The 25252-nt window shown below is 52.9% G+C and overlaps 1 protein-coding gene across 4 annotated transcripts in view; it reads right to left on the bottom strand.

Moving 5' to 3' along the window:
* Positions 1–25252, bottom strand: part of Dpp6 (dipeptidyl peptidase like 6) — a 734784-nt gene that overhangs the window by 169694 nt on the left and 539838 nt on the right. For all 4 annotated transcript variants that reach the window (XM_046455142.2, XM_046455141.2, XM_046455143.2 and 1 more), the window contains exon 6: positions 6362–6414. In XM_046455142.2, the coding sequence (XP_046311098.1) occupies positions 6362–6414 (53 nt within the window). The remainder of the gene's footprint in view (positions 1–6361; positions 6415–25252) is intronic.

Raw genomic sequence — 25252 nt, 5'->3', positions numbered from 1 at the left:
CAACCTCCCTGCAGGAGGGGCAGCAGCAAGGTAAGACAAGGAGCAAGGACCGCGTGGCGTGGGAAGCCAAGTCTCCTCTGGGAACTCAGGTCTGGGTGGAGGACCTGAAGAGCAGCAGCTTTCAAAGTCGTTCCTGAGGATCAGAAGGACTTGGACAAGGCACACAGTGAGCCAGAGATTCTTGTTGCACCCGTTGATGTGCCGATGTGTGTGGGAGTGTGAAATGAGGCACCCTGAGAGGGCGGGGGGGGGGGCAAACGTCTGCACCCCGCGATCACCACAAGCAGCTCCCTGGTATGGCCTTCTTTCCCGTGGAGCCACGGAGACTCCATCCAACTCACACCTGCTCCAGGGAGCCACTGTGGATTGATCAGAGTTAGCAGTGAGGCTGAAATTTGTGTTCTATCCCAAGGGTCGGGAAACCTTGAGGAAGGCTGATTAATTAGATCTGGCCACATGGTGGAAGGTCTTGGTGCCCGCCAGGAATGGAGCCTGTAGACTTTCTGTGCACCCACAAGGTGCTCAGACTCACACCTCAGTAGCGCCACACTGTACAAGACCTTCACAGAGTCCTACACAGCAAGGATTTGTACACAGAGTGATCGTGTCCAGGGAGGTGAGTGGCTGCCCAGGCAGAGAGGCTAACGGGGATTTGTACCCAGGTCCATTTGACTGCAGAGCCATGGTTTCTGGTAATGCTTGCCAAGAGGTTGGATTTCAACTGGAGGGAAGAAGGGGAGGAAGACAGCGGCGGAGGGGGAGAGAGAAGCAGAGAAGAGCAAGTCCAGGTCTTAGAGAGAGCTAGGAGCTGTCCACAGTTCTGAAAACCATGGATGCCAAATGCAGTGGGACTCTGGCCCCTGAGGCTAGAGCAGAAATGTCAAGACCCATGCTAAGATGGCCTCTTCCTCTCACAGTGGAATTGTCCCACGGTACAGAAACAGCTCAAGCAGGCGACCCCTGGCAGCTGTGAAGGCTGGTGCTCTGCAGAGCCAAGCCGGTCTGCACGTGCCCAGCACCATGCCCAGGGACTCGCACACCTGATAGGAAAACTCAGAAAGGCAACGTGCTAAGCTGTGGGGACAACGGTGCTGGAGCTGAGGATTTTACTGCTGCCCTCCTGAATGCACCCCGGGGTCTTCTCATGCACCAGACTCAACTCACAACATGATACAGGTTTAATTAGAGGGGCACGGAAGCAGACGCAAAACCTGTCTCCATCTTCTAAGAGAACTCCAGCCTCCCGTAATCACATTCCACGTGGCTTCCGCACTGGCTGGGCTCTCACGCCGTCCACACCTGCATGATCCCTCCCCAGACCCCCTCACTGAATATAGACCTCTCACCTCCCTTCAGGCTACTCTGCGCCAGCACCCAGCATGCCATCCACCATGTCTCCTCCCTTCTACTCAAAACCTTTGCCATGTTCTCATTGTAAAAGCCAACCACACCGGGTGGTGCTGAGGTTGCCTGCACTCCAGGCACACCCTAAAACTCCCTCAACCTCACCTCTACGCTGTGGTGTCCCAGGCACACAGCAGCTGCAGCCTGCCTAGCACCTCCTGCATCCCAGAGCACTGGCGCATCGCGAAGGTCAAGCTGCACGTGTGCCCTCCCCAGCCTAGAGCTGCTCCTTCCTGTCTCTGACCACGAGAACAAACCAACGAATCAACCCGTTGCCAGGCCCCGCTCCTCCCTCGTGAGGCTGTTCCTGAGATCAGGGTGCCCAGACCCTTGCTTTTTTCCTTCACAGATTTAAAACACCCACTGGGTGTACCTTACTGTATGTTGCTATGCAATTCTGTGTCTTTCCTTTTTGTAAGAATTCGAACTTCTTAACAATAGCAACCAAGTTTCCGCGGCTTGATACAGTCTTTCAGTAAAGCTTGCTGGCTCACAGTGACTTTACTGCTTCCAGTGGGGGCTAAACAAGAATGGCTAAAAATTAACTGCACTAGGTCAGAACAAGACGAGATAAAAAATAATTCATTGAGCATTTAGAACTGTACATAGATGAGACTACAAATACCTCTTCTAAGAGGAAAATTAAAATTACATGGGCTGCAGAATTACTCAAGTGTCATGGAACAAGCCCTGCTTTAGAAAAATAATTAGAGAAAATTTCATTATTATAGAGGCATATTACAGCTGTCCTTGTACAGTGGGGATTTGGGCTGGCTAGGAAGTAGTCTGATAATATTTAATTACAAGACTATAAATATATATCAGGTACATACTACAATATTAAGAATGAAGAGCTCACCAAAAGCAAACTCTCCTCTCTGCATTTCACGTGTATCATCCCCTGAGTTGTCACAAGCAGCCTGGGAGGTGGGCGCTGCTACTATCATCTTTTTAAAAGTATGGAAACTAACAACTGTGGAAGCAGAACAGCTCTCTAGGGCACACAGCTGCAGTTGGGGGCGGAGAGGGCATGTGCGTTCAGGGCTCTGAGACTGCAGGGCTACAGTCCTGGATGCCCACGTCACACTGCTACGTGAGGCACTGGGCACTGGTACATGTGCTTCCTAAACAGTGGGGATCCCTCTGCACCCCAGTCTGTATAGTTAAGGGTGCAACTCCAGGCAGAAGGACCTCCGTAAAACAACACCTGCCAATCCCCCTCGTGATTCCTCTGAGTTTGCCAGACCCCCCAAATGAAAGGACAAGTCTAATTTTTCTTAAAAATGGATTTCTGTTATAAAAGGCGTTGATTTTCTCTACTCTTTATGATTTTCAGAACAATAGAATAGATATGAGATTGTATAACTTGAGCACATGCACACACGCGTACATTTTTTTAAAAGTACTTGAGCCAAAGGCGAAACTAATTAAAAAAAATGTTGTGCCAGAAAAATGTCACAAGGCAGCCAATCTACAAAACAATCTTGTCTGAAACACATAGGAGACTCATAACAGAGAACATTTAGCTGGCTAGAATCTCTACTGTGCAAGATGGATGTATTTTGTTGAGATAACGATATAAACACTTGGTGAAATGCTCTATGATTAAAAATAAGCAGCTTTAATCCATTTATGTAAACAAATTTGCATAAAAGATGCATGTTCTTTAAGAATATACTTCTTGGAAACTTGGTGTGTGCAAGTCTAGTGAATCCGCCTTCAGGTAAATGGTCTTGAAGAAATACAGAGCAGGCGCCTAGTGCTCCAGCCATCAGGGGCACACTTATCCCCACCCTCAAGGTCAAAACCACAGAAGGACAGCAGCTAGCGCATGTGACAGAGGAACACAGGAGTAGGACAGAGGGGCGCCCTCTCCAGATTCTCCTTCATCACTTGCAAAAAAGAAGGCAGGAAGAGGACGCTGAAGAATTATCTAACACATATGTGTGACTGGTGGGAAGTCTGAGGTTCTAGCTGTGGGGAAGGAGCTATGGAAGGACAGGCAGGGGCATTGGTAGAAGGGGTGCCAATGTCCGTCTTCAGGATTGTCAGGAAGACTCTTAGGCTTTTGTATATGAATAATGTAAATTTGCAAATTTTAATAGTGATATATTGATTTTTACCAGATAAATGCGCTCTCCTCTCTCTGAAACCCACCCACAGCATAAGCTGTAGGTCCCAGAGTTGTTCTTCTGCCACCTGGGAAAGTGTACAGGGCGGTTCTGATTCAAACAGGAGTTGGACAACACTCAAAATAATCAGTTGATGAATAGCCCATCACTGGTCTTACGATAAAGACGAGGGCAGGGAGACATAGCAGTGCCATTTTGGTGACATTTGTGGGTAAAGTGGTGGCAGGAAGGGACGCTGACTTCAATGCCCACCAGAGGGTATACATGGAGCAATCCGTCTGCCGTCTCTTCCAATCGTACAAGAATGCTCAGGAAGAAATAAACCAGCGCTTCACTAAAGCCGGACCTTTGTAGCTATAATGCATATTCTCCACATCATTAAGTCTGATCTTAATTTGAATTAACCCAAGGGGTCACTTTAATAGCAGGGGTTTGGCGTCAGCCTGCCCTGCATCGGGATCTGGCTCTTCTGTATGTGGGCTGTGAGATTCTGGGCACGTGACTTAATTTCTCTGAGCTCTCACTTAAAATGGCAATAGGAGAAATTTTCTTGGAAGGTTGTTGCACAGGGGAAAGGTGCACAAAGCACAGCCATTAATGATGATGGTTTGTTACTCTCGTTGTTTTTAAGATGCCAAAAGCAGCTCATTACTCCTTGGCACCGTCTAGGAAGGGGACTGAGCAAGCCTCCAGGGCTCTGAGAGTGCAAAGTGAGCTTCACTTGTTGAGCCTGCCAGCTTGTTTGGCAAACTCTTGTGCCAAGTTCTTAGACTCTGTTCCTGCTAAATTCCGACTGGTGCAGTAAAATACTCACACAATGCATTAGAAATAAACTGCTTTTAGAGTTCTGTGTCTCACAAATTTATGTAAGATGAGATGAAAGATCCATCATCTATAACAAATTCTATTGTTCCCAGCAGTAGATAAATCTCAATGCATAATTATATTCCTGCCTGCCATGACCATTGAAGACATATATCTGCTTGAAAAGGAATAGAATAATTTCTTTTTACTGAAGAACATGCGAGTTTCTACTTGAAATATGTTTCTGATGAAAGGTTCCTATGGAGACACTATTTTTACGAGGGAAGGCCATCTTCAGTTTCTTTGGTATAGTAACAATAATAACAACAACATACATACATTATTATTAGTTTATAATAATGATGCTGAGGCTCAAACCCGGGGCTTCACATATGCAAGGCAAGCTCTGTAGCACTGAGCCCCAGCCCCAGCCCCAGCGGTCTTTGGCTTAATTTTTTGAATTATTGGACAGCATCTGTCAATCACAGTTTGCTGCCTATCTCCATGCATGCACCTCTTCTTTGTCTGAAGTCCAAACAAAATATTTTTCTCCACTTTGTCTTCCGAGGACACGCCCAGTGCCACCTACGCTGGGTGGAAAGCAGATGCAGCTGAGGTAGGTGCTGCCCTCAGGGACGATGCTTTAGAGCAGCTCCTGCCGTGGTCGCAGCTCTGGGAAAATCAGGATGGCGCTACCTAAGTATCCACAGGAGCCCCCTGACGCGGCGGTGACCCCGCTGTTTTCTTTAAGCTCCTCCTGAGCACCTGGCCTTTTCTAAGTGCTACGACGACGGAGCAGGGAGGGTAGATGAAGGGAAGGGGTGGGGAACAGGAAGTTCAGGGAGGACAAGAGACTCAGGAGGGACGAGGAGAGGTGGAGGGCGGGAAGGGAGAGGAGAGGAGCTGGGAGAGAATGAGAGTGTGAGAACCTCCGGACGTCGCCTGCTGGTGAGCCTCTGCGCTGACCCCACCGTGGCCTCGCCAGATGCCAGCCAGCCCTCACCACCCTCGGGGTCCAAGGGTAAGGCTACCAGACAGGCCTGGAGACGCTGTGTGGGTCTGTGTGCCCACGGCTGGACACTGAAACGTCACGCCTGCCCTCCCGTCCTGCCGACTCGTCCTGTCTCCCTGTCCTGCCTCCCAGTCCTGCCCTCCCATCCTGCCTCCCAGTCCTGCCCTCCCGTCCTGCCTCCCAGTCCTGCCCTCCCGTCCTGCCTCCCAGTCCTGCCCTCCCATCCTGCCTCCCTGTTCTGCCCTCCCATCTTGCCCCCCTTCTTGCCCTCCGGTCTTGCCTCCCTGTCCTGCCCTCCCATCCTGCCCTACCATCCTACCCTGCCATCCTGCCCTCCTGTCCTGCCCTCCCGTCCTGCCTTCCCACATATACTCTGGGGCTCTGAATCATGCATTTTCGAGACACCCAGGAGCCAAACAGTGCCTTACAAGGCAGAAGCAGCATGAAGACGGGTGGCCCAGTCAGAAGCGGGCACTGAGACCTCATTTCTGGGAACGCAATACCGGAAAGACCCTCCACCATGCATGCACTGACGTGCCCAGGGGGCAGCTGAGCAGCCAGCTCTTCCAACCTGTGGCTACGGCTGCCTGGGACAAGGCACAGCTGAAGGCATAGGGCTCCTCACTCCTCATGGACTGTCCTGCATGTCTGTGAGGCCACAGGGTGCACTGGGAGCTTCAAGGCACTAGTGTGGCTGTGACCGGGAGCCTCCTGGGCATCCTAAGCCAACCACGGGCTGTGCCTCATGGTGAGGCAGGGGGAATCTCACTCTTCAGAGCCTTGAGGCTGCAGGAACCAGAGCAGGAAGTGGGCAGAGTGGCTTCACAAATGGGCCAGCAGCTGGACCCAAGTGACCCTCCCCAGACACCAGTGCCCTTCTAGCCATGAATGAGGAAGGAGCCAGATTCAGCAACACAAGGACCCTTCCCTGCAGAGGTCAGGGAGCCCATTTCCTGCTCTCAGGGTTGAGTAGATCTCTAAGTAGAAGAAAACGAAAGCACCGTCTTACCCGTGAGGAAGTTTGCTGAGGACATAATATCCAGTGTAGGAGTGCTGGTATATCTGAAAGACAGAAAGCAAGAATCAGCACAGAGACACAGGCTGGGATGGTCAGATTTTTCAAATCAGCAAATCCTAGGGGACATTAGTGGGCAAAGGTAGCTAATCCGGTAGCCTGAGGTAAGGTCTTGTATGGACCTGGAGGCCGATTTGCATATCCTGTCTATTTTCATCACTTGCATGGTTTGAAGGACAGCCACAAGCTCGCAGGCGTCTTGTGGCTACTTGGCTTGTGATTAGATCAGGGACACAGACACCAGGTTTAACTAAACACAGCACAGAACTAACAAGGACACTGTGGTCATCAGAGACCATTACGCACAGTCGGCGAGACCTGGCAGGACAGAAGGACACACGTATGGCTGGAGTTTCTGTGGGCGATGGCTCTGGCCAGCTTGGTCCTTGACTCACAGGCACCAGAAACTCAATATGCTCCAGAATCGACTTGCACAGCACCCCCCGGCCCAGCCTTGATCTCCTGTGATAATTCCTACCTCAGCTGTGGCTCCACTGTCCACTCAGTAAAGTGAGTTGGAGATTCAGTTATCCATGACTCCATTCTCTGCCCCTTCCTTCCCTCACTCCGATTCAGCTGACCCCAAAGAGTGCAATTCTTCTGGAGTCCTTCCCAAATCCATTAGCCGCTCCTCATCCCTGGGGAAGGTGCCTTCATTCAAATTCCTCCTCTTGGCCTCCAGAGAAAGAGCAGACCTTTCCCCTTCCCTAGATGAACCTTGAAGTCTGGGTCCCAGCCCTCTGCTTCTTGCTGAAGGTCAGCCTCTTCTGCTCTGTGAAGACTCCTCAACCAACCCTGTCCACCATTCCCTCTCCCAAATCTGGGGAATATTAACTCAAATCATTAAAAAAAAAATCCTTGGACACACTCCCCTTTAGCTTCTCTTTCAATTACAGTGACACTTCGCCTGAAAAGCCTGCCGTGTCACCGGTTCCTGGTTAGTTCCTCTCTAACTCTGTTATCACTCGGATCTGGACAGGCCCCATGTGTTGAAGCATGGTCCCCAGTGCAGCAAGGGTTAGAGGTGGGTTTTAAGAAATGATCGTGTCGTGAGGGATTTCATTTTTCCAGTGGGTTAATCCATTTGGTGGAGTAGTATTTTGAATGGACCACTGGGTGGTAAGTCAGGCAGGTGGGGCTGGGCTAGCGGGTTGGCCTTTTGGGGGCTCCGTCTTTCCCGCATCCTTTTCTCCTTGCTTCCCAGCTGCCGTGACTGGACGGCGTGCTCCACGTGCCCTCCCACCATGAGGTTTCTTCCTTGGAGCCAGCGCTGACCTGGTCCTGTGGTCCTTCTGGAAAGCAGCCTTCTCCACCACATCTGGGGAATGGGCCCAGTGGGGGTGCCACTGTTTCTAGGAATGAGGTCAATAAGCTGAAATCATCTAGAGAAGATGGCCAGATTGACTGAAGTCTGGAAATGAGCCAGTGGAGGTGGACCATCCAGAGAAGAGAAGACCAAGGGACCAGGGGAGACACCATCAAGGTCTGAGGGCACCGAGAGTTAGCGTTCCGGTTTTCTCTCAGGGAAACAGGATTGGTGACATGCACACATCAAGGAGACAGGCTAGGGCAACCATCTACTAAAACTATTCACTGCCATAGAGGCTTATTGACCCTGTTAACAAAAGCACAAAAGCCATTTGCTGGTGCAACCAGGAAAGCCCAGGGGTGGTGAGGTTGAGCCGGGTGACCACTGCAATTTCCTTCCACTCAGTTGCAAAGATTCCTCAAGTCCCAGGTGAGCATGGCTACTCCTGCCCTCACCTCTCCACCCTGCCTAGAGCACAAGTCTAACTGCCTCTCAGTGCATCCACCCTGTTTGGACCTTGGATCCATGAGCTCAAGCCTTAGCATGTCGAATCTGACAAGCTGTGGCTACGACAAAGATTACTGATGTCCCTCCTACATGCCAGATGCACACTCTCTCCTTGCCAAGGTTCTGCAGGAGGCTCGGCCCCTCGCAGAGCCGGTCTCAGCTGGGATTTCAATCTCCTGTTCCCTCAGCATCTTTCCGGGGCACTAACCCAAGACGCAGCATCTTGCCCCACTTGGGAGTTCCTGCCGGTCTCTGTCCACCCCGTGGCTGGTGGTCCGGGAACTGGAAGTCCTGCTGTGGAAGCTAAAGGATGGTGGGCGAGTTAGTCCCTGTGCAGGGGCTACTCCTTCTCAGGCGGAGGCCACAAACACCTGGCTCTGAGCGCCACATTCAGCTCACGTTCCCACACACCCCGCCCGTTGGCTCCGTAGTATTTTCATAAACTCGAACCTCCTGTGATGATGTAAAAGGAAACGTTTCCTACAGGACCCCAGGTAACTAGGTAAAGATGGAAAGAGCAAAAAGTGAACGTGCTGTGTTCAGAACGCACCGGCCAACAGTGGGAAGACATAATGCAAGCTCAAAGTTCTTGGTTTTCTCCTGTGCTCTGGTTTAGATGTGGTTTGGATGTATCCTCCAAGGTTAGCATGTGGGAAGTGGGGTCCCTGATGTGGTGGCATTAAGAGGTGGCAGAGCTTTAAGAGGTTACACTCAGTTGGAGGTGGCCAGGTCATTGGGGCACCACCCTCAGATGGGATTAATGCAGTTCTTGTGGCGCCCCTGTTAGTGCCCACACATCCCCACACCACATACTGCACCTGCTACGAGGCCTCTGCCAGAGCTGAACGCAGCGGCAGCAACGCTCCTGGACCTCCAGAGCCGGGAACTACCAGCCCAATATGACTCTTTTCTTTATAAACTCCCCAGCCTTGGGTAATTCATTACAGCAATGGAAAACAAACCAACACACCATCACAGGAAAGATATGGTTGCACAGCGTTTCTCCCCACTAGGTGCAGCTTACAGTTTAGTGCAACAATGTAGGCAAGGGTCAGCATACAGATGTACAGTTGTCAGACTCAAAAGGCAAAACTAATGGGCAAACCCTTAGGGTTCAGTCTCCGTCTCTCCTCCTGGAATAACCCCTCTTCCACAAACCCTTTTAAATTTAAGAAGGTAGAAGTGGGGTCCCTTCCTTCTTGAACCTGCAGCCTGTTTGAATGGGTACCTCAATGTCTTCTTCTGAGGCCCAGCAATTATCTTGCGCCCACTCCCTGTTTGTCCAAGCCTCTGTCTCCTCCACACACAGTATTTCACTCATGGTTACTGCAAAGAGAACATTTGCATATGCAGCAAAAGGATTGAAGTGAGGATGCGTCCAAATCTTCTATTTCAGAGACGAGCAGCAGAAGTTTCAGTTGTGATCCTAGAGATGTTTCCAGATATCCACCTGAAAAGCATCTTCTGCAGCCAGGAGTACGTGGGTGATTTCTGTCATGTCCTCCAGCCTCCACCTGGATGTTCCAGTTCTGACAGCTGCATCGTGGGCCTGGGTTCTTCTGGAGCGAGTGGAATCAGTGAGTGGCGAGGAGGCACCCCATGGAGGGCTCCAGGAGACTCCCTGCCCATCTGATGTCAAGAACATGCACCAGCCTGCCCTCCCCCCTTCCCAAGTATGTCACATCCTTGTCCCCTCCTTGGCCAGACACTGAGGACTGACGCCTGGCTTTGCCTGGACCTGGCAGCTGGCCTCCGACTTCCCTGCGTTTCTAGTCCGCTGTCTGCCAGACCTTTCTGTGGACTCACTCCAAATCTTCCTGCAGAATGCAGCAGTTTCTTCTCTTTTCCTAACTTGAGTGACTTCCTGCTCTCACCTGAATAGACGGCTGCAGAATCGGCCTTCCAGAGAGACAAGATAAAAATGAACTAGATGTCCTTATGTTGTCCGTGCCTTCAGAATTCACAAAACATCTTCCTTCATTCCTTAAATTGACCTTCAGGAAGACGTCCCTTGTTGCTGGAGCAGTTTTTCTTGCTTTGTCTTTTAAATTAAGAAACTGAGGCTCAGAGATAAAAATCCATCCATCCAAAGTCACATCACGTCAAAGGAAGGGAACCAGAGAATCACTGTTGTTATATTAGTTTGAAACCACTTCTGGGATAAAATGCTGGGGGGGAAACTTCTGCCACCCCAGACCACCTCTTCTCTACCGGCTGGAAATGCTCCACTGTTAGGTCCCTTTGCAAGACTGTCATTTGAAAAAGAACTGGGGGAGACTCATACGGAAGCCATGGCTACTACCCTACAGAGAGGGGTCAGCTGCTGGTCATGGAAATCATTCCTCAGAATGGCCCAGACTCCAAAGCAGGTGCTGAGACAGTGTGGGAAACAGGGACTGAGGGCAGCGGTGGGAGGGGCGGGTGGAGGACACCGTGCCCACCCAGCAGACCGGGGCTGGCTGCTGTGCCCCACCCAGCTCCTGCCCAGCCCCCGCTGCAACTGTCTCCTCTGGTGCCGGAGGCCAGGGGCACTGGGCTCTCTCCCGAGGACAGACAAAGGAGGCACACCACATCTCCTCCTGGGTAAACAGGCACTGAGGGGACGGAGCCTGGTGTCTGGCACGTGTTGTGACGATACAGGCGTCTGCATGCGCCACGGGAACGTCTGTGTGCATGGTGCCCAGGCTGCCCCTGAGCCGGTCTTCACAGGGGTCAGGGGGAGAAGTCCAGCTGACTCAGCGTCTTCCTCTCCTCCTCTCCTCCACCTTCCCTCTCCCCCGCAGTAGTCTTACAAAGGAACCCTCGTGTGTCTGTATCCATATGGAACTGGCTTCCCGCCAGGCAGTGTCCGTTCATCCTTCCAATGCTCACTTTTTACAACCTGCTTACCCCTGCGCTTGGCTGTTCTGCCCACTGGTATGGCCAGGCTGTGGGCGGGGAGGCTGTCTTCTCAAGATCCTCCTGGCCTTCCTGTTTGTGGCACCACAGACACCTCCTGTCCCCAGGGCCACTTATTCCTCTGCCACCAAACTTGCCCTTTCCCTCCTTTTGATCCTCTCTGGAGAACCCAGGACAGACCTGCTTTGTCTCAGTGCTTCCCAAGATGCTGGGTGTTTCCCCGACACTTCCAGCCCTTCACGTGACCTTCTGCACGTCCCCTTCACCGCTTGTCCAGGCCCACCCTCAGCCCTCCCGCCCCGTGTCCAGCCCTCCGGGAAACTTGTGCTTCCCAGTTTCAGCAGCTGCTGCTGCTCGGCTCCGTCTCCGCCCCCCCCCACCCCCCCGCAGAAGCTTCCCAGAGGCCATCACCAGCCCTGCTGACCCTTGGCCTGGGGTGGGCCACTCTATTCTTGCGTTTCCTCTTTCCACGTCCTTCCAGGTCCCCCCATCTTTTAAATCCCTTGGATTCCACCAGGCCCAATGCTCCTGCTCCATGAGCCTTTCCTGATACCAGAAGTTCTGACCTCCTCGGCTTCCCAGCCGTGTTTTGTACTGTCCACCTGTCGATCGAACTTGTCATTATAACCACGTAGGCACCCGTGTCCTGCCATGAGCATCCACAGGTGTTTGAAGTCGGGTGAGCTCCACTGCCCACAATCCGTGCTGGGTCTCCAAGCCCCTCGCTGCCTTCACTTGCCACCAGATCAGCTGTGGGCGGGGAGGACACTTAGCTTCACAGCGAACACAGAAAGAAGCCAAAAAGTCCACCGTGGCAACAAGCCGTGGGCGCGCAGAACACATCCTGCCGGACTTGGCGTGGCTCAGTCTTGTGGGCTCCCGGGCAGGGCTAGAGGTGCTCTGCGCTCAGGGGGGTTGAGTGGCTGCACAGGTCACCAAGTGTAGGGAGCCTTTGCTGTCCACCAGGTGAAGCTGGACCTTGAGGCTTTAAGGGAGCCTCCCGCTGCCCCAGAGGAGGGTGCTGGACATTCCTCATAGCCACAGAGGTAGGCAGCAGTGGCCTTATGACAGCCGCGTCACCAAAGGTGTCCACTGTGCTGGAGGTTCTTGTTAACAATGCTTCTCTCTCCTACTCTGAGGCTGGCTCACAGGGCCTCCTGGTAAGGTGGACTGGTCAGTACAGGAATTCATGCACTCGATGAATGTCCTGAGCATCTACCGTGGGCACCACTCTAGTGAAAAGTGTAGGTCAATCTCTGAATCAAGGGAGCAATGTAAAATAGTAAGCAAGAAAAATATCAGTGAATAAGACATAAGTCAAGGACATTCTGTGAAATCCTGCTTCCATTCTGCACGCGTGATACTCACTCTAGGTGAGGTGGTAAAATGTGCTCACCGTCTGCCTCCCTGTCATTATCAAAAAAGTTTTAGCTACTGTTTGTCAGGGGTTCTCCAAGAGCCCTGGGTTGAACGTGTTCTAAAGCTCATAAGTTGAGGTCCTTACTCTCAGTACCTTAAAATATAACTTTCTTTGAAAACTGGGTCTAGACAGAGGTGATCAGATTAAAACGAGGTCGTCATGCACCCATCCTCTATGCCTATCAAAGGGACATTGGGACAAGGAGACAGACCCACATTGAGGGAAGAGATGGGAAGAGACATGGGAACATGGGTGGAGACAGAGGCATCAGGGACGCACGCTCAGCCGAGGCACGTCAAGGACAGGCGGCCACTGCCACGAATGGGGAGAGACAGGAAGGATCGCCACAGGCTCCAGGGCCATGCCCTGCCCACACCTGATTTTGGACTTCCAGCCCCAGAATTCCAAGACAGTACATTTCTGTTGTTCTAAGCCACCTGGTTTGGGTTCTTTGTCATGGCAGTCTGAAGAACCTAAGCCACCAAATGTGACCCCGGTTGAAAGCAGCATTACCTGGAGAACTGTTGGAAAAATCGATCGTCCTGTGTACAGTCGTCCTGATGGGATGGGGAATCAGGACACAGCGCCATGTGCTGCCCCATTGAGGCCGCCTGCCACTACCCAGGGGACGGTCTGTTTCCAGCGCAGTGCCGTAGCAGACCCTCAGACCATAGTCCCTGGGCATGTTTTCTGCAGAGGCCATTGTTAGCAGTGCAGGGGTGAGTTGTACCCCCGGGATGTCGGCCATCAGCCTGGGTGGGCCACAGGCCGGGGCTGGGCTATTGGCAGGTCTCGGGTCCTACTGGAAACACCGCCTCTCAACCAGGAATGCATGTTGCATGCTGGAGGGGCTCAGAGTCCCGCCAAGCACAGCACTGGCATTGGGAAAAACAGCAAGATGGCCCTTGGGGTGCATTCCTGTCCTGCAGCTGAAACCTGACCTCTACCCCAGAAATGGTATTCTTAACCAAGGTCATCTTAGCTTAATCCAAGTCTCTCATGACGAATCCCTCACAGGTAGAGAAAATTTGATAGGAGGAGTGACTAGAGTCCAGAATCCACCAGGAACAGTCAGCTGAGAGTGACCCGCATGTGCTGGCCCACACACATGCTCGTCCTTCCTGTGTCCCCACGGGTTTTAGGGAGCCACTTCTGAGCTCCCTCCCTCCTCCATCCCGGCTGCTCCTGCTACCTGGAGCACTCGGCTCCTTGACCTCCTGTTGCCTTGGCTCAGACCTCAGAGGCCTCTCCCTTAACGTCACTGTAGCCAGCTACAGCCTCTAAGCCTCCCCGCAGGGCACTGCTGGGGCCATCGGCCGAGGGTGGGGACAGGAACCCGCCTGCGCTGATCTGGCTTGTTCCCTGCCATGGCCACCCCTCCTGGAGGAACCAGCCCTGTGAGCAACAGGAGGCCTGCACCCCAGCTCTGAGGGGATTCCAGAAGTCCTCGTGGTCCTGGCCAACTGGACACCACATGCCAGATGGCTGGAACCTTCTGTAGCCATCAGGCTGAAGCAGCACCCGCAGGGAGGCAGGGCAGCCAGGACCACCACCCCCGGCTAGCCCGGCCCAGCCTGTCCATAAGCTCACCTCTTCCCCTGCCTCCACGTCACCGAGTACAATGCCACCATCACCACCAAACGCACCCCAGCGACGTCAAGTGGAAGTGCTGTTGCCAAAATCAGGGTGGAGACAGGTGGCCCCAGACCCCGGGATGCGTGGTCTCCTCAGTGTCCTGTGAGGGGCCCCTGCCTGGCAGGGCAACACACTGTTTCCCAGTTTACCTAGGAAAGGCACCCGGCAAACGGAATTCGGCCAGGACCTGGTGAGAGAGGCCAAACGCAGACAAAGCAAGCTGAGCCGGGCGTGTGCCGAGAGCACCTCTCAGGGAACCACAGGGCACCACCCGCGTCGGACGGCACACGCCGCCTCCCGGGACGCCCCCTGGGCCCAACGTCAGCGGCAGGTGGAAAGACCATTTCACCCCTTCAGAGGGGAAGAGCCGGGCGCAGAGCCCAGCCTTGCACAGCAGAGAGCACCTATGGAACCAAGGCTCAAACGGCCCCGCCCGCTGGTGACACTAGTCGACATACAGCAACCACATGTGACATTACGTAACACACGTGAATCGCAGACCCACCCTCAGCAGGCTTCTGAACCACGCCAGGGCCACTAGGGGAAGCTAGGACACCATCAGACACAAGGCACACCCCCGGGAGGGAGCCGGGGGCAGGATCCCTACAGCCCAGGTCCAGACTTGGCTGGCGCTAGGAGGAGAGCTCTGGAGAATGTGGGGGCGGTAATGAGACGGGGCCTCCATTCTCAGTCCTCAGGGTAGGTTGCCTCTCTCCATCTACAAATGTCCATGTACGTTTCTTAAGGAATCCCGGGAGATGTGAACTGTAGGGCACTCTGAAGCCAGACAGGTGCTCCCAGAGCTCATGAGGGCTTCAGCCTGAGACTGGAGGCAACCCTGCGGGCCTCAATGTAGAGGCCTGAGCTTTGCTCTCCCTGTGAGCCCTCTGCCGTGGTGGACAGGGAAGGATCCTCCAGATAGCATGGACATGAACTATCTGAGTGTTTGGTAGACCCTGTATGTGAGGTCAGCACTGTGCAAACAAGGGTTTGAAAATGAGCACAAAATACAAGAGCACTCCGATTGGTGGCGGGGAAAATAACTGCTGCTTTTAACACAACTTCCCACTGAGACAGCACGCTACAGCAGCACCGGCGCAGGAGTAGCACCATCAGTTAAAATCATGCAGTGGGACAGATGGGTCAAATGGCGGTTCCATTCCCAGATTTCCAAGGAATCTCCATACTGCTTTCCATATTGGCTGCACCAATTTGCAGTCCCACCAGCAGTTGTCTGAGGGTACCTTTTCCCCACATCCTCACCAACACTCATTGTTTGTATTTTTAACTACTCTTAAGAATAGTTTTGATTTGCATTTCTCTAATTGCTAGAGAGGTTGAACATTTTTTTCATATTTTGTTGATCAATTGTATAACACCTTCTGAGAAGTGTCTGTTCAGTTCCTTGGCCCATTTATTGATTGGGTTTTTTGTTTATTTGGTGTTTAAGATTTTTAAGTCCTTTATATATACTTGAGATTGGTGCTCTATCTGGTGTGCATGTGGTAAAACTTTGCTTCCAAAATGTAGGCTCTCTATTCACCTGTTTCTTTTGCCGAGAAGAAGCTTTTTAATTTGTATCCATTCTATTTATTGATTCTTGATATTAATTCTTGCACTAAAGGAGTCTTGTTAAGGAAGTCTAACCCTAATCCAACATGATGAACATTAGGGCCTACTCTCTCTTCTAATAGGCACAGAGTCTCTGGTGTAATTCCCAGGTCCTTGATCCACTTTGAGTCGAGTTTTGTGCATGGTGAAAGACAGGGGTTTAATTTCATTTTGTTGCATATGGATTTCCAGCTTTCCCAGCAGCATTTGTTGAAGAGGCTATCTTTTCTCCAATGCATGTTTTTGGGTCTTTGTCTAATATAAAATGACTGTGGTTATGTGGGTTTGATGGAATACTATTCAACATTAAGAGAATAAAATCATGCCATTTGCAGGTAAATGGATGGAGTTGGAGAAGATAATGCTAAGTGAAGTTAGCCAATCCCCCAAACCAAATGCTGAATGGTTTCTCTGATATAAGGAGGCTAATTCATAATGGGAACGGGGGGCGGGGGGCGGGCATGGGAGGAATAGAGGAACTCTAGATAGGGCAAAGGGGAGCAAGGGGAAGGGAGGAGGTGTGGGGGTAGGAAAGACAGTGGAATGGGATGGACGTCATTTCCCTAAGTTCATGTATGAAGACATGAGTTGCATGAATACACTTCCTGTACAACCATAGATATGAAAAACTGTACTCTATATGTATAATATAAATTGTAATGCATTTTTCTGTCATATTCAACAAAATAGAAAAAAAAATCATGAGCTGCAGGAGAATGCAGCTGCCTTGGGCCAGTTGGGTCGTTCTGAGCCCCCCATCCTGCTTGACAAAGCTGTTCACAGGGAGACTTGGTGCGCTACACTAAAGGGTTCTTATACAGCTTCCGGTGTAAACAATTACAAAGCCATTTCAGGAATCACAGCGTGCTGTGCCTTTGAGTGTCAAGTGGGAATGGGGGACAGGGCAACATCTAATGCTGGAACTTTAGACACCATGTGGTTATGAAGAGACTGACATTGAAAAAGTGATCAGCGGACCCTGGCTGTGCACTGGCCACGTGCTCAGGGCCCTCCACCATAACTCAGGAGGATCCTCCCAGATCTGGACCAGGCTGCTGAGCTCTGTTCAGCTTCTCCCAGAGCTGAAGGTCCTGGAGGAACTTAGCTGGCCACGGTCTCCAGCTTTTCCCAGAGCGACTCCTGCAGCCCAGCTCTAGGGGGTAGCCCTCAGGGCCCTGGCTCACCCTGGAACCGAGCAGGTGGGCTCCTGGGTCTGCCCAGCTTTGTGCATCAACCTCTGAGGCCTTGACGAGGCTGTGCAGGCACTGCAGAAGGGCCCCTGGGTGGGCACACGGCATTGGAGAGCCTGTCCTGGGTTACAGCCCTGGCTCCACTGGGAAGTACCTGGACTTACACAAAGCTCAGGTGACACCACTGAAGAGCCTGGTTCACTAGGCTGCTGTCAAGGGAGTCCATGTGCACTGGCACCTGCGACCCTTCTCAGAATAACAGACACTATTTGATCTCCACACACCTATAAATCTGCATCCCAGCAAGTAAACACACGCCAACATGCTTGACCTTGGCCACTGCTGTCTCTCTGCTGTCAGCCCCAGCACTGAAGGACACCGGGCCTTTTCAGGAGTTTCCGTCCTGTGTTGGGAACTTCTCCATCCCTCCCCAGTCACAAACACGTCCCTCCGTGAGCACGGGGTGTAGGCCAGTGTGCTCGTCTGTCACTGTGGCAGGTGAGGCCATCTCCGGTGACGGTTCATTATCATGACTCACTATTTGCTTTTCTATAAAATGGAAAAGATACAAGAAGCCCATCGAACCCAGATCCCAGTGGCATTGCTGCTTACGACTAAGTGGGAATGATATCAGGCCTGGGGGACTTGAAGGTAACAGCGATACGCGCAGCTGGCAGGTTTCACACTGTTGACCACAACATGGAGCACAAATGCCCAGGGACGAGACATGGGTGCAGGACTGGCAGCACTGGCATGGATAACCTCTCAGCCTGGCCACTGGGCCGCTGTGCCACTGTGCAACCCTGGGAGAGTGACCAACATACGCTGGGACTCTGCTTTCTCATCCGTGAACTGGGGACAATAGCATGGAGTCCATGTGCTGCAGTCAGAAACGATGACATGACGAGAAGGTGCACAGGAATCGTTCCTTACGGGCAGGTGTGTGCCGAGGTCTCCACCCAGACAGGAGCCCGCATGGAAACCGACCCTCCAGGAGTGTGCAGGGGGGCTGCAGTCTGCCTTCCAGAACAGCACGGCTCTGGGCACAACACGAGCTTTCCTGGCATCAAACTCAGTGACGTCTGGGGCTCCGTTCTGCACCGTGGCTTCTGGAGGATGGGTGTCTACTATACGAGGGGCCCCACTGAGGAGCAAGGCCGCGGTGCACAGGCAGGTCCAGATGTGGCTGGCTGCAGAGGAGGCTGTCCCTGGGCCTCTGTGCACACAGCTCCCTCTGCCTCCCCAGATGTCAGCTCAGAGGGCCACGGCAACTCAGGCAGAGCCTGCTTGGTCCAGAGAAAGTGGATGTGCTTTTCCCCACACGGTGACATGCTGGACTGGCAATTTTCCAACCACAGCGGGGACAGAGTTAGGAAAGGTGGCCAGGACTCTCATGGGGAGCCACATGTGAAGAGTCTCGCGGTGAACAGAGAGGGGGCTGAACTAGGGGAGTCCTGGGCCAGTGCTGGGCGGCCAGCTGGGTGGGTCCTTCCCTACTGAAGCTGCTCCGGGTCAAGAGTTATTTTTCATGAGAAGGAAGCGGGGCCCAGCCTGTGACCCACAGCGCCCTTGTCGTCCTCAACCCTCCTTCTTCCCCCACCTGTCTTCCCTTGGCCTGGACTCTGGGTTTTCTCTTTAGATTTCTCCTGAGAATAATTTGCTGTTTCCTGGGAGGAAGTTCATGGAGCCATTCTTTCCTTATTTATAAGCTGATAAATATGTAACCTACACACGCGCATATTTATTAAGGTACTCATCCCCTGACGTGTACATCTGTCCATCTGCCCTACAAGTGTCCATCGAGCAGTCACCAACAGTCAGGGCTGGTGTGTGTGTATGGGGGGGAGTAGGGGATGGGGTTGGAGTCCCTGGCTGTGTGTCACAGATGCCAGGGATAAAACAGCCCGGCCACCGACGGCAGTTTCGGTCAGGAAGTCTGGCCAAAGGATCTCATCCCACAGTCATAAAGCACGTCTCCACAGGTTCATTCATCAGATGGAGGGGTGGTGGGGTTAGAATCCAGGTGCCCTGTCTCCTCGCCGCTGCTGCCCAGGCCGCAATCACCCACCATGCAGTCCGTATTCCCAAAGCTCCTGCTTCCAGTGTGGGCCATGGGGTGCAGGGAGAGGCCCTGTGGGAGGACAGGGGCCTCCAGTGCCATCCCCACAGCTAGCCCCTCCTCTGTCTGTTCTGGCCATGAGGCACTGGGCCCTGCAGAAGCTTCCGGGCTGGCTGTGTGCTAGATGTCCTGGCTAGGCTGCTGGGCCTTCTGAAGACTGGACCCAGCACCCTCTGCACAAGACAGGCTGATGTGCAGCAGGACCTTGAACACTGCTGTTGAAGTGGGGAGGGCCACCTGCCAATGGCGTCCACGTCAGTGGTCACGTGGAGGTCCCTGGGGAAGGCCGTTCCAGGACCTCCAACTTGCAGCTGTGGTCTGCCTCAACAAAAGGTTATGGGTTTTGGCTTGATGAGATTATATTTTAAGAAACTAAGATTGGGGAATTTGTGCATTTGCTTCCTTTGAATGGGATGGACTCTTCCACATCTGGAATGACCCGTGGCTACTTCAAGGCAGCCATTGGCTCCTGTTCCTCCGGCAGCAAGGGACTCAACGTCAGGTTCCTGCTAATTTCCTCTCCTACTCACACTGCTTCCTTTTACTTATTTGAACCCAGTTCTAGTTAAAGAGAACCGACTCACATTTGGCGGAAGTGATTTTCTGGTGCACTGAGTGAGTGCCTGGTACCCAGGGGTCACGGACAGGATTCCCCATCCCTGTCCTCACCTGCCAGCCTCTGTCCCTCCCAAACCTGCAACCCTCTGTGTTGTGTTTCAGACTCCCACTAATGCTGTTTTGGATCCTTCCCTCCTCCAACTCAAAAATAAAGGGGATTTTAGAACTTTCTTAGGATCACAGTTTCATGGATGACTGTGAACTGTATAGATGGCGAGTGAGACTTCCAGGCCTGCAGGTTCCACACCTGACTGCAGAAAATAAATAATTAGGAAAACTTGCGTCTATATTGGGCATACGGAGACCTTGCTTCTCTTTGCCATTGTCCCTAGACAACACAGGACAGCAGCCAGCTATTGCATAGTACATAGTATTTACACTGTGTATCTAGGGATGGTTCCGCACACACAGGAATATGTCCCCAGGTTACAGGTAAATACGACACCATTTCGCATAAGGAACCCGAGTTCCTTAGATTCTGGTATTCTGGCACCAAGCCCCATGCATGCCCAGGGTTGACTATATTCCACTTTGAAAGGATTGAGAGCACTGTCCTTAGCAATGAAGGGGTTCCTAAGACTTTTAGGAGACTGGCCAGCATCAGAGTCCCCAGGGTGGAGCTGAGCACTAGCTTCTTCAATGGCTGGGAGCTTTTCAGGCTCAGAAACATTTGGAGCCGTGATGCCTGGGCTCACTCTCTGGGGGTTGGTGGAGATAAACGCCTGAGGCTGCTGCTGGGAGCTGGTCCTGGTCAGGCAACAGCTGCCTGTCCTGTGGAAGGTGTGAGGCTCCCACGTCAGGGCCCGCGGCCTCCATGGGTGTCTGCCTGTGATCATGTGACTCTACTCGGGCTGGACCTATCACTAGGGAGCTGGTGGCCCACCGGTCTTTCCAAGGGAAAGGAAAATGCCTCCTTCAGCCCTGGAGGGGAAACGCCAGAGGAATCAACACTGCCCCATTCTGCTGATGCAGGGCCCTGGAACAAGCACATCCTCAGAGGACGAGAGCAGAGCTGAGACTATCCCCTGGGTGGGAAGCAGGGGCCCGAGTTACTGTCTTCTGCCTGCAGAGCTCCCACTGGGGATGAGAGAAGGCTCGGTGTAGACAGTGGTGAGTGTGCTCAGTGCCGCTGAGTTGCACAGTTATGGAGGGTTGACTTGACGCAGAGCAGGCGTATATATCACCAAAAGCTACTGAAGGGAAATGGATTTTAATGGGTTTAAATTTAATATGTGATTAATACTCATTTAGAAAGAAATGTACATAGAAGTGATAGTCACTGAGAAAGAAAATGTAAATGCCCTCTCTGGTAACTGAGCCTAGGAGGAGAGGCTACTGATAGGAGGAACATGAGCTGTGACTTGGGCTCCGAGGTTTTCTGTTTTCTTTCTTGCCGTTAGTGATTGCTTATTATTATTGGCCACTTGTGGAATAAGAATGAGAGCTAGGATCGCAGGGCTAAGAGGCTCACCAAGGATTGTTGCCCACTCTTCTCATTTTGCAGGTGAGGAAGCTCTTATTGATAAAGACGGGCCGAACCTAGGCCTCCGGACCACCCAGCTCCACACACCTCACTCCTGTGCAGGACCCTCCCATGCAGGAACATCCACAGCCCCAGGACATGCACACTTGAAATTCCAAGCATCTCCAGCTGAAGCCGACCTCCTGCTGACCACAGTGCCCAAGCCAGGTCCTACTGCATGCAGGGAGCCAAAGGCATCTGCCTGGATGAGCCTCACTGAATCCCCCGGGGAAGCAAATGATTAGTTTGCACACTGACGTGGGAGACAAGAGACACACTGCGCCCACTCTGCAGTCCTTTGTCAAGGGTGAGTCCTCAATGAACCTCTCAGAAACAGTCCTCAGGGCGCCCTCCCGTCTTCCCTGTTACCTAATAAAAGCACTCTAGATGGTTAATGCTAATATCGGAGATGCTTCCCTGAAGTGAGACAGGAACATTTCAGCCAGCTCCCGGGAGAGTGTAACCAAAGCCCCTGCTGCTCACAGTGCTGTGACATCCGTGTAAGCTCAACCAACAGGACGCGAGTCACTCGGAAAGCAGGGTCCTCAAGCAGAGGCAAGACAACATTGTCAGAGACAAACAGAGCTATAAACCAAAAAGCCCCTGAGACAAGGAGGCCCACAGTCTGCACCTGAGTTCTGCCTGGAGAGAAGCCGTGGCTGCACTTGCTCTGCACGCAGGACGGGCGCCTGCGTCTCCCTCTCCCCTGCCAACCTCACCCACCCACGACTACGAAGTAAGACAGTCTGCGGCTCCTCCTGGGACTGAATGGACAAAAGCCGGGAAATTAAAAACCAGCAGAGCAAAGGCACTCAAAGGAGAGACGGCCGGCTCCCCCTCTGCCGCCCACGACTGGAAGAGGGAGGGGAGGAGGAGAGGAGAGCAGCAGACCAGGAACGCTCCGGAGCGCAGGGTCAGGAAGGAGAGCAGGCGGCCGAGGGCCTGGGGGGCGAGGGGGCTGAGGGAGGCTCTGCAGGGCCACCTCAAAGGACAGGTGTGGGGAGAGCAGAAATGGTCTTCCGCCAGGGCCCCTTGGCCTGCAGCTGGACAACACCCAGCCGGGTCCCGCTGCTCGGCCTCTGCATGCGTTGGATGGCCGAGAATCAAGGGCCAGGGCTGGGGCTGGGCTGCCAATCTTCACGACTTTAGGAGTGACGCATTTAATCAGAAGCTTCATTGAATCAGGAGAACGTGGGACAGGAGTGGAGGACGGGGTGCTGGGCAGAGTACCACCAGGGCTAGCTCTGCGGCCTCGAGTGCGTCCTGGTGTCAGCCTGGGCTTCATCCATGAAGAAAGGTTCCCAGCCTAACCCTTCACGGGAAGCGCGCGCGGCAGCACTCACACACACTGGAACACTACGTGAACACAGCCTCAGCCTGCGGTGTATGGAGTGTTTCTGCCCCCTCCAGGACGCCTGGGGGAAACCGTCACCCCTCCAAAATGGGGGCATCGGGAGCAGATGCGGTCCTGAGGGCAGAGCCCTTATGGCTGTCACAAGAGAGTCTCCCCTCTCTGTGCTCTGCCTTGTGGGGACACAAGAAGAAGTTGGAAGTCTGCAACCCAGGAGAGACGGGTCACCAGAACCGACCCTGCTGGAGCCCTGCCTGACTTCCAGCCACCCAGTCTATAGCAGTCGAGTGGACTCACACGGCCACCAGAACAGCCACAACACAAAACAGCGACAACACGATGCTGGTGAGGATGCGGAGAAACTGTCCACATGGCTGGTATCACAGTGGTGTCTCGCTGTGGCACTTTCTTAAAAAACTAAACAGCTGGTTGCCAAATGATCCAGCAATTATCAAAGGCATTTATTGCAGAGAAATGATGGTTTATACTCACATAAAAACCTGTACGGGAGGCTCATAAGAACTGTTTGTAGGGCTGGGGTTGTGGCTCAGCGGTAGAGCGCTTGCCTCACACGTGTGAGTGCGATTCTCAGCACGGCGTACAAATAGATAACGAAAATAAAGGTACTGCGTCCATGTACACAAGACAAGACAAAGCTCTCTGTGTAGCAGCTCCAAACCATAAGCAACCCCAACACCACCGACAAGTGAATGACTCACCCACCGCGGAGACACCATGGACGAGAGGGACAGACGGGGAAGAGAGGAGAGAGCTACTGACCCACGCAGCAACCGTGGGTCCCCCGTCATAAGTCCGCTAATGAACAACTGCTGAGATGACGCCGTCTGACGGCCGACAAGGGGCGCATGGTTGCCAGAAGCCGGGAGACCTGTGGGCTGTGGCCCTCAGGAAAGTCACGCAGGTCCCTGAACTGTCCTGTATCCTGATCGTGGGGGGTCTTGGTCCACTGTACTTCCACAGGGAGAACCCCAGATGGGTGATTGTAATAAGCCAAAATGGAGGCGAGAGGCTGGGAATCCAAGACTGAGAGGCCACGGTGGGAAGGGCCTTGTGGCTGGCAGGTGGGAAGGAGGCAGACCCAGCCTCCTCATGACAGCACAAGCCTCCCCAGGGCTCGGCCCTCACCCCTCCTCAGGCCCCACCTCCTCACCCTGGGGAATGAGTCCCTTCAGGCTTCCGGGCAGGCATGGTCATGTGACCCACAAATGGTAGAGATGCAAAGAACTGAGCACAGGCAGCCACACAGACCTGCAAGACAGGGCTCTGAACAGACAGTGCACTGCACGCACGTCCAGCTCCTGGGCCATTGAGAGACCATTCTCCAGTCTGCAGGCTGCTCCCCCAGGGAACTGAGCCCCGGATCTGTAGGGTGGGCACCCAGGGCCTCCTGGAAACTGGGACCTCTTGGTAAAGACAGCACCCACACGTGGGTTAATCTTCCTTGAGAACGGACTAGATGACCCCGACTGCCTTCCCTGGAGGAGCAGTAACATTTCCTGACAAGCAGGGCCCAGGTGGGATCCCTGGGGCACGTAGTGGAAAGCTGAAGTTGTGGCACCAGCCAGTCTTGTCACCCTCCCAGAACATGGAGCAAAGCCACTCTCTCCGGCGGGGGGGGGGGGGGCTGGCAGTGGGAGATGATAAGCCACAGGACACCAGCCATGCAGGAGGTGACCACACAGAGCCGAGAAGGACCTGCCCCTCGCACCCAGAATACTCTTAGGGAACTTCCACTGAAATGAAACTCTGACGGCCCTGCAACCCACAGGTGAAACCCAGGGGCAATGGAGAGCACCCCAGCACAGAGGGGCACGCGGGAGAACAGACACCCACGTCCCAGCTCCTTGGAAGGCTGGGGCAAGAGGACTGAGAGCTGGAGCCAGACTGGCAGCTTCCTGAGACCCGCTGACTCAGGTAGAGAAACCAAAAACAAAAAAATACATATCACATCCAAATAAAGTCTATTTTGGGAATGCAATAAAAGCTGTTTCAACACGGGACACTTTATGTCGAACTCCGTAGTAATAGATTAAACAAAGAGAAAAACAGTCACCTCCAACTCCACAAAAGTTAAACACTTTATGGATACAGTGCCCATTTAAAATTCAAAGTTCAGAAATCCAAGCTAGGGATGGAGGAGATCTTTGTTCATCGCTTCGAGGACAGAATCCTTGAAGACAGTGCAGTTAGCGAGCAAAGACTGCGATGCTCATTTCCGAGAGGAGAGGACGAGAGCACATGCTGCTGTGGTCTTAGGCTCACACGGAATGGAAGTCGCAGCCAGCAGTCAGTAAGGGAGACACACACTGTCACTGCTCGCAAATGTCTGTGTGGGAAATTCTGGAGAATCCAGCCATTTGAACTTGGTGATGAAACTGGCCGCCTCTCTACACAGGATCCCATGAAAGAGTTGTGAGCTCTTCCATGCACTGGCAATAGTGAAAGCAGCTAAAGCGTGATTAAACGTTATCCATGCTGTTTAAAAATTACACAGAAACCAGTGTCCTCAAATACACTCGAGACATTAATGGTGAGGATGGTGACGTGCTACTGAAGACTTAAAAGAAGAGCCACCTGTCTAGGCATATGGCATTCCAGGGTGGACAGTCCACCAGGAATCCACC

Source organism: Marmota monax, unplaced genomic scaffold, assembly GCF_021218885.2.
Source record: "Marmota monax isolate L192 unplaced genomic scaffold, Marmota_monax_Labrador192_F-V1.1 WCK01_AAM20220418_F8-fsc00226, whole genome shotgun sequence".
Classification (NCBI taxonomy): Eukaryota; Metazoa; Chordata; class Mammalia; order Rodentia; family Sciuridae; genus Marmota; species Marmota monax.
The sequence above is the reverse complement of the archived record's forward strand: the minus strand, read 5'-3'. Positions and strand labels throughout refer to the sequence as shown.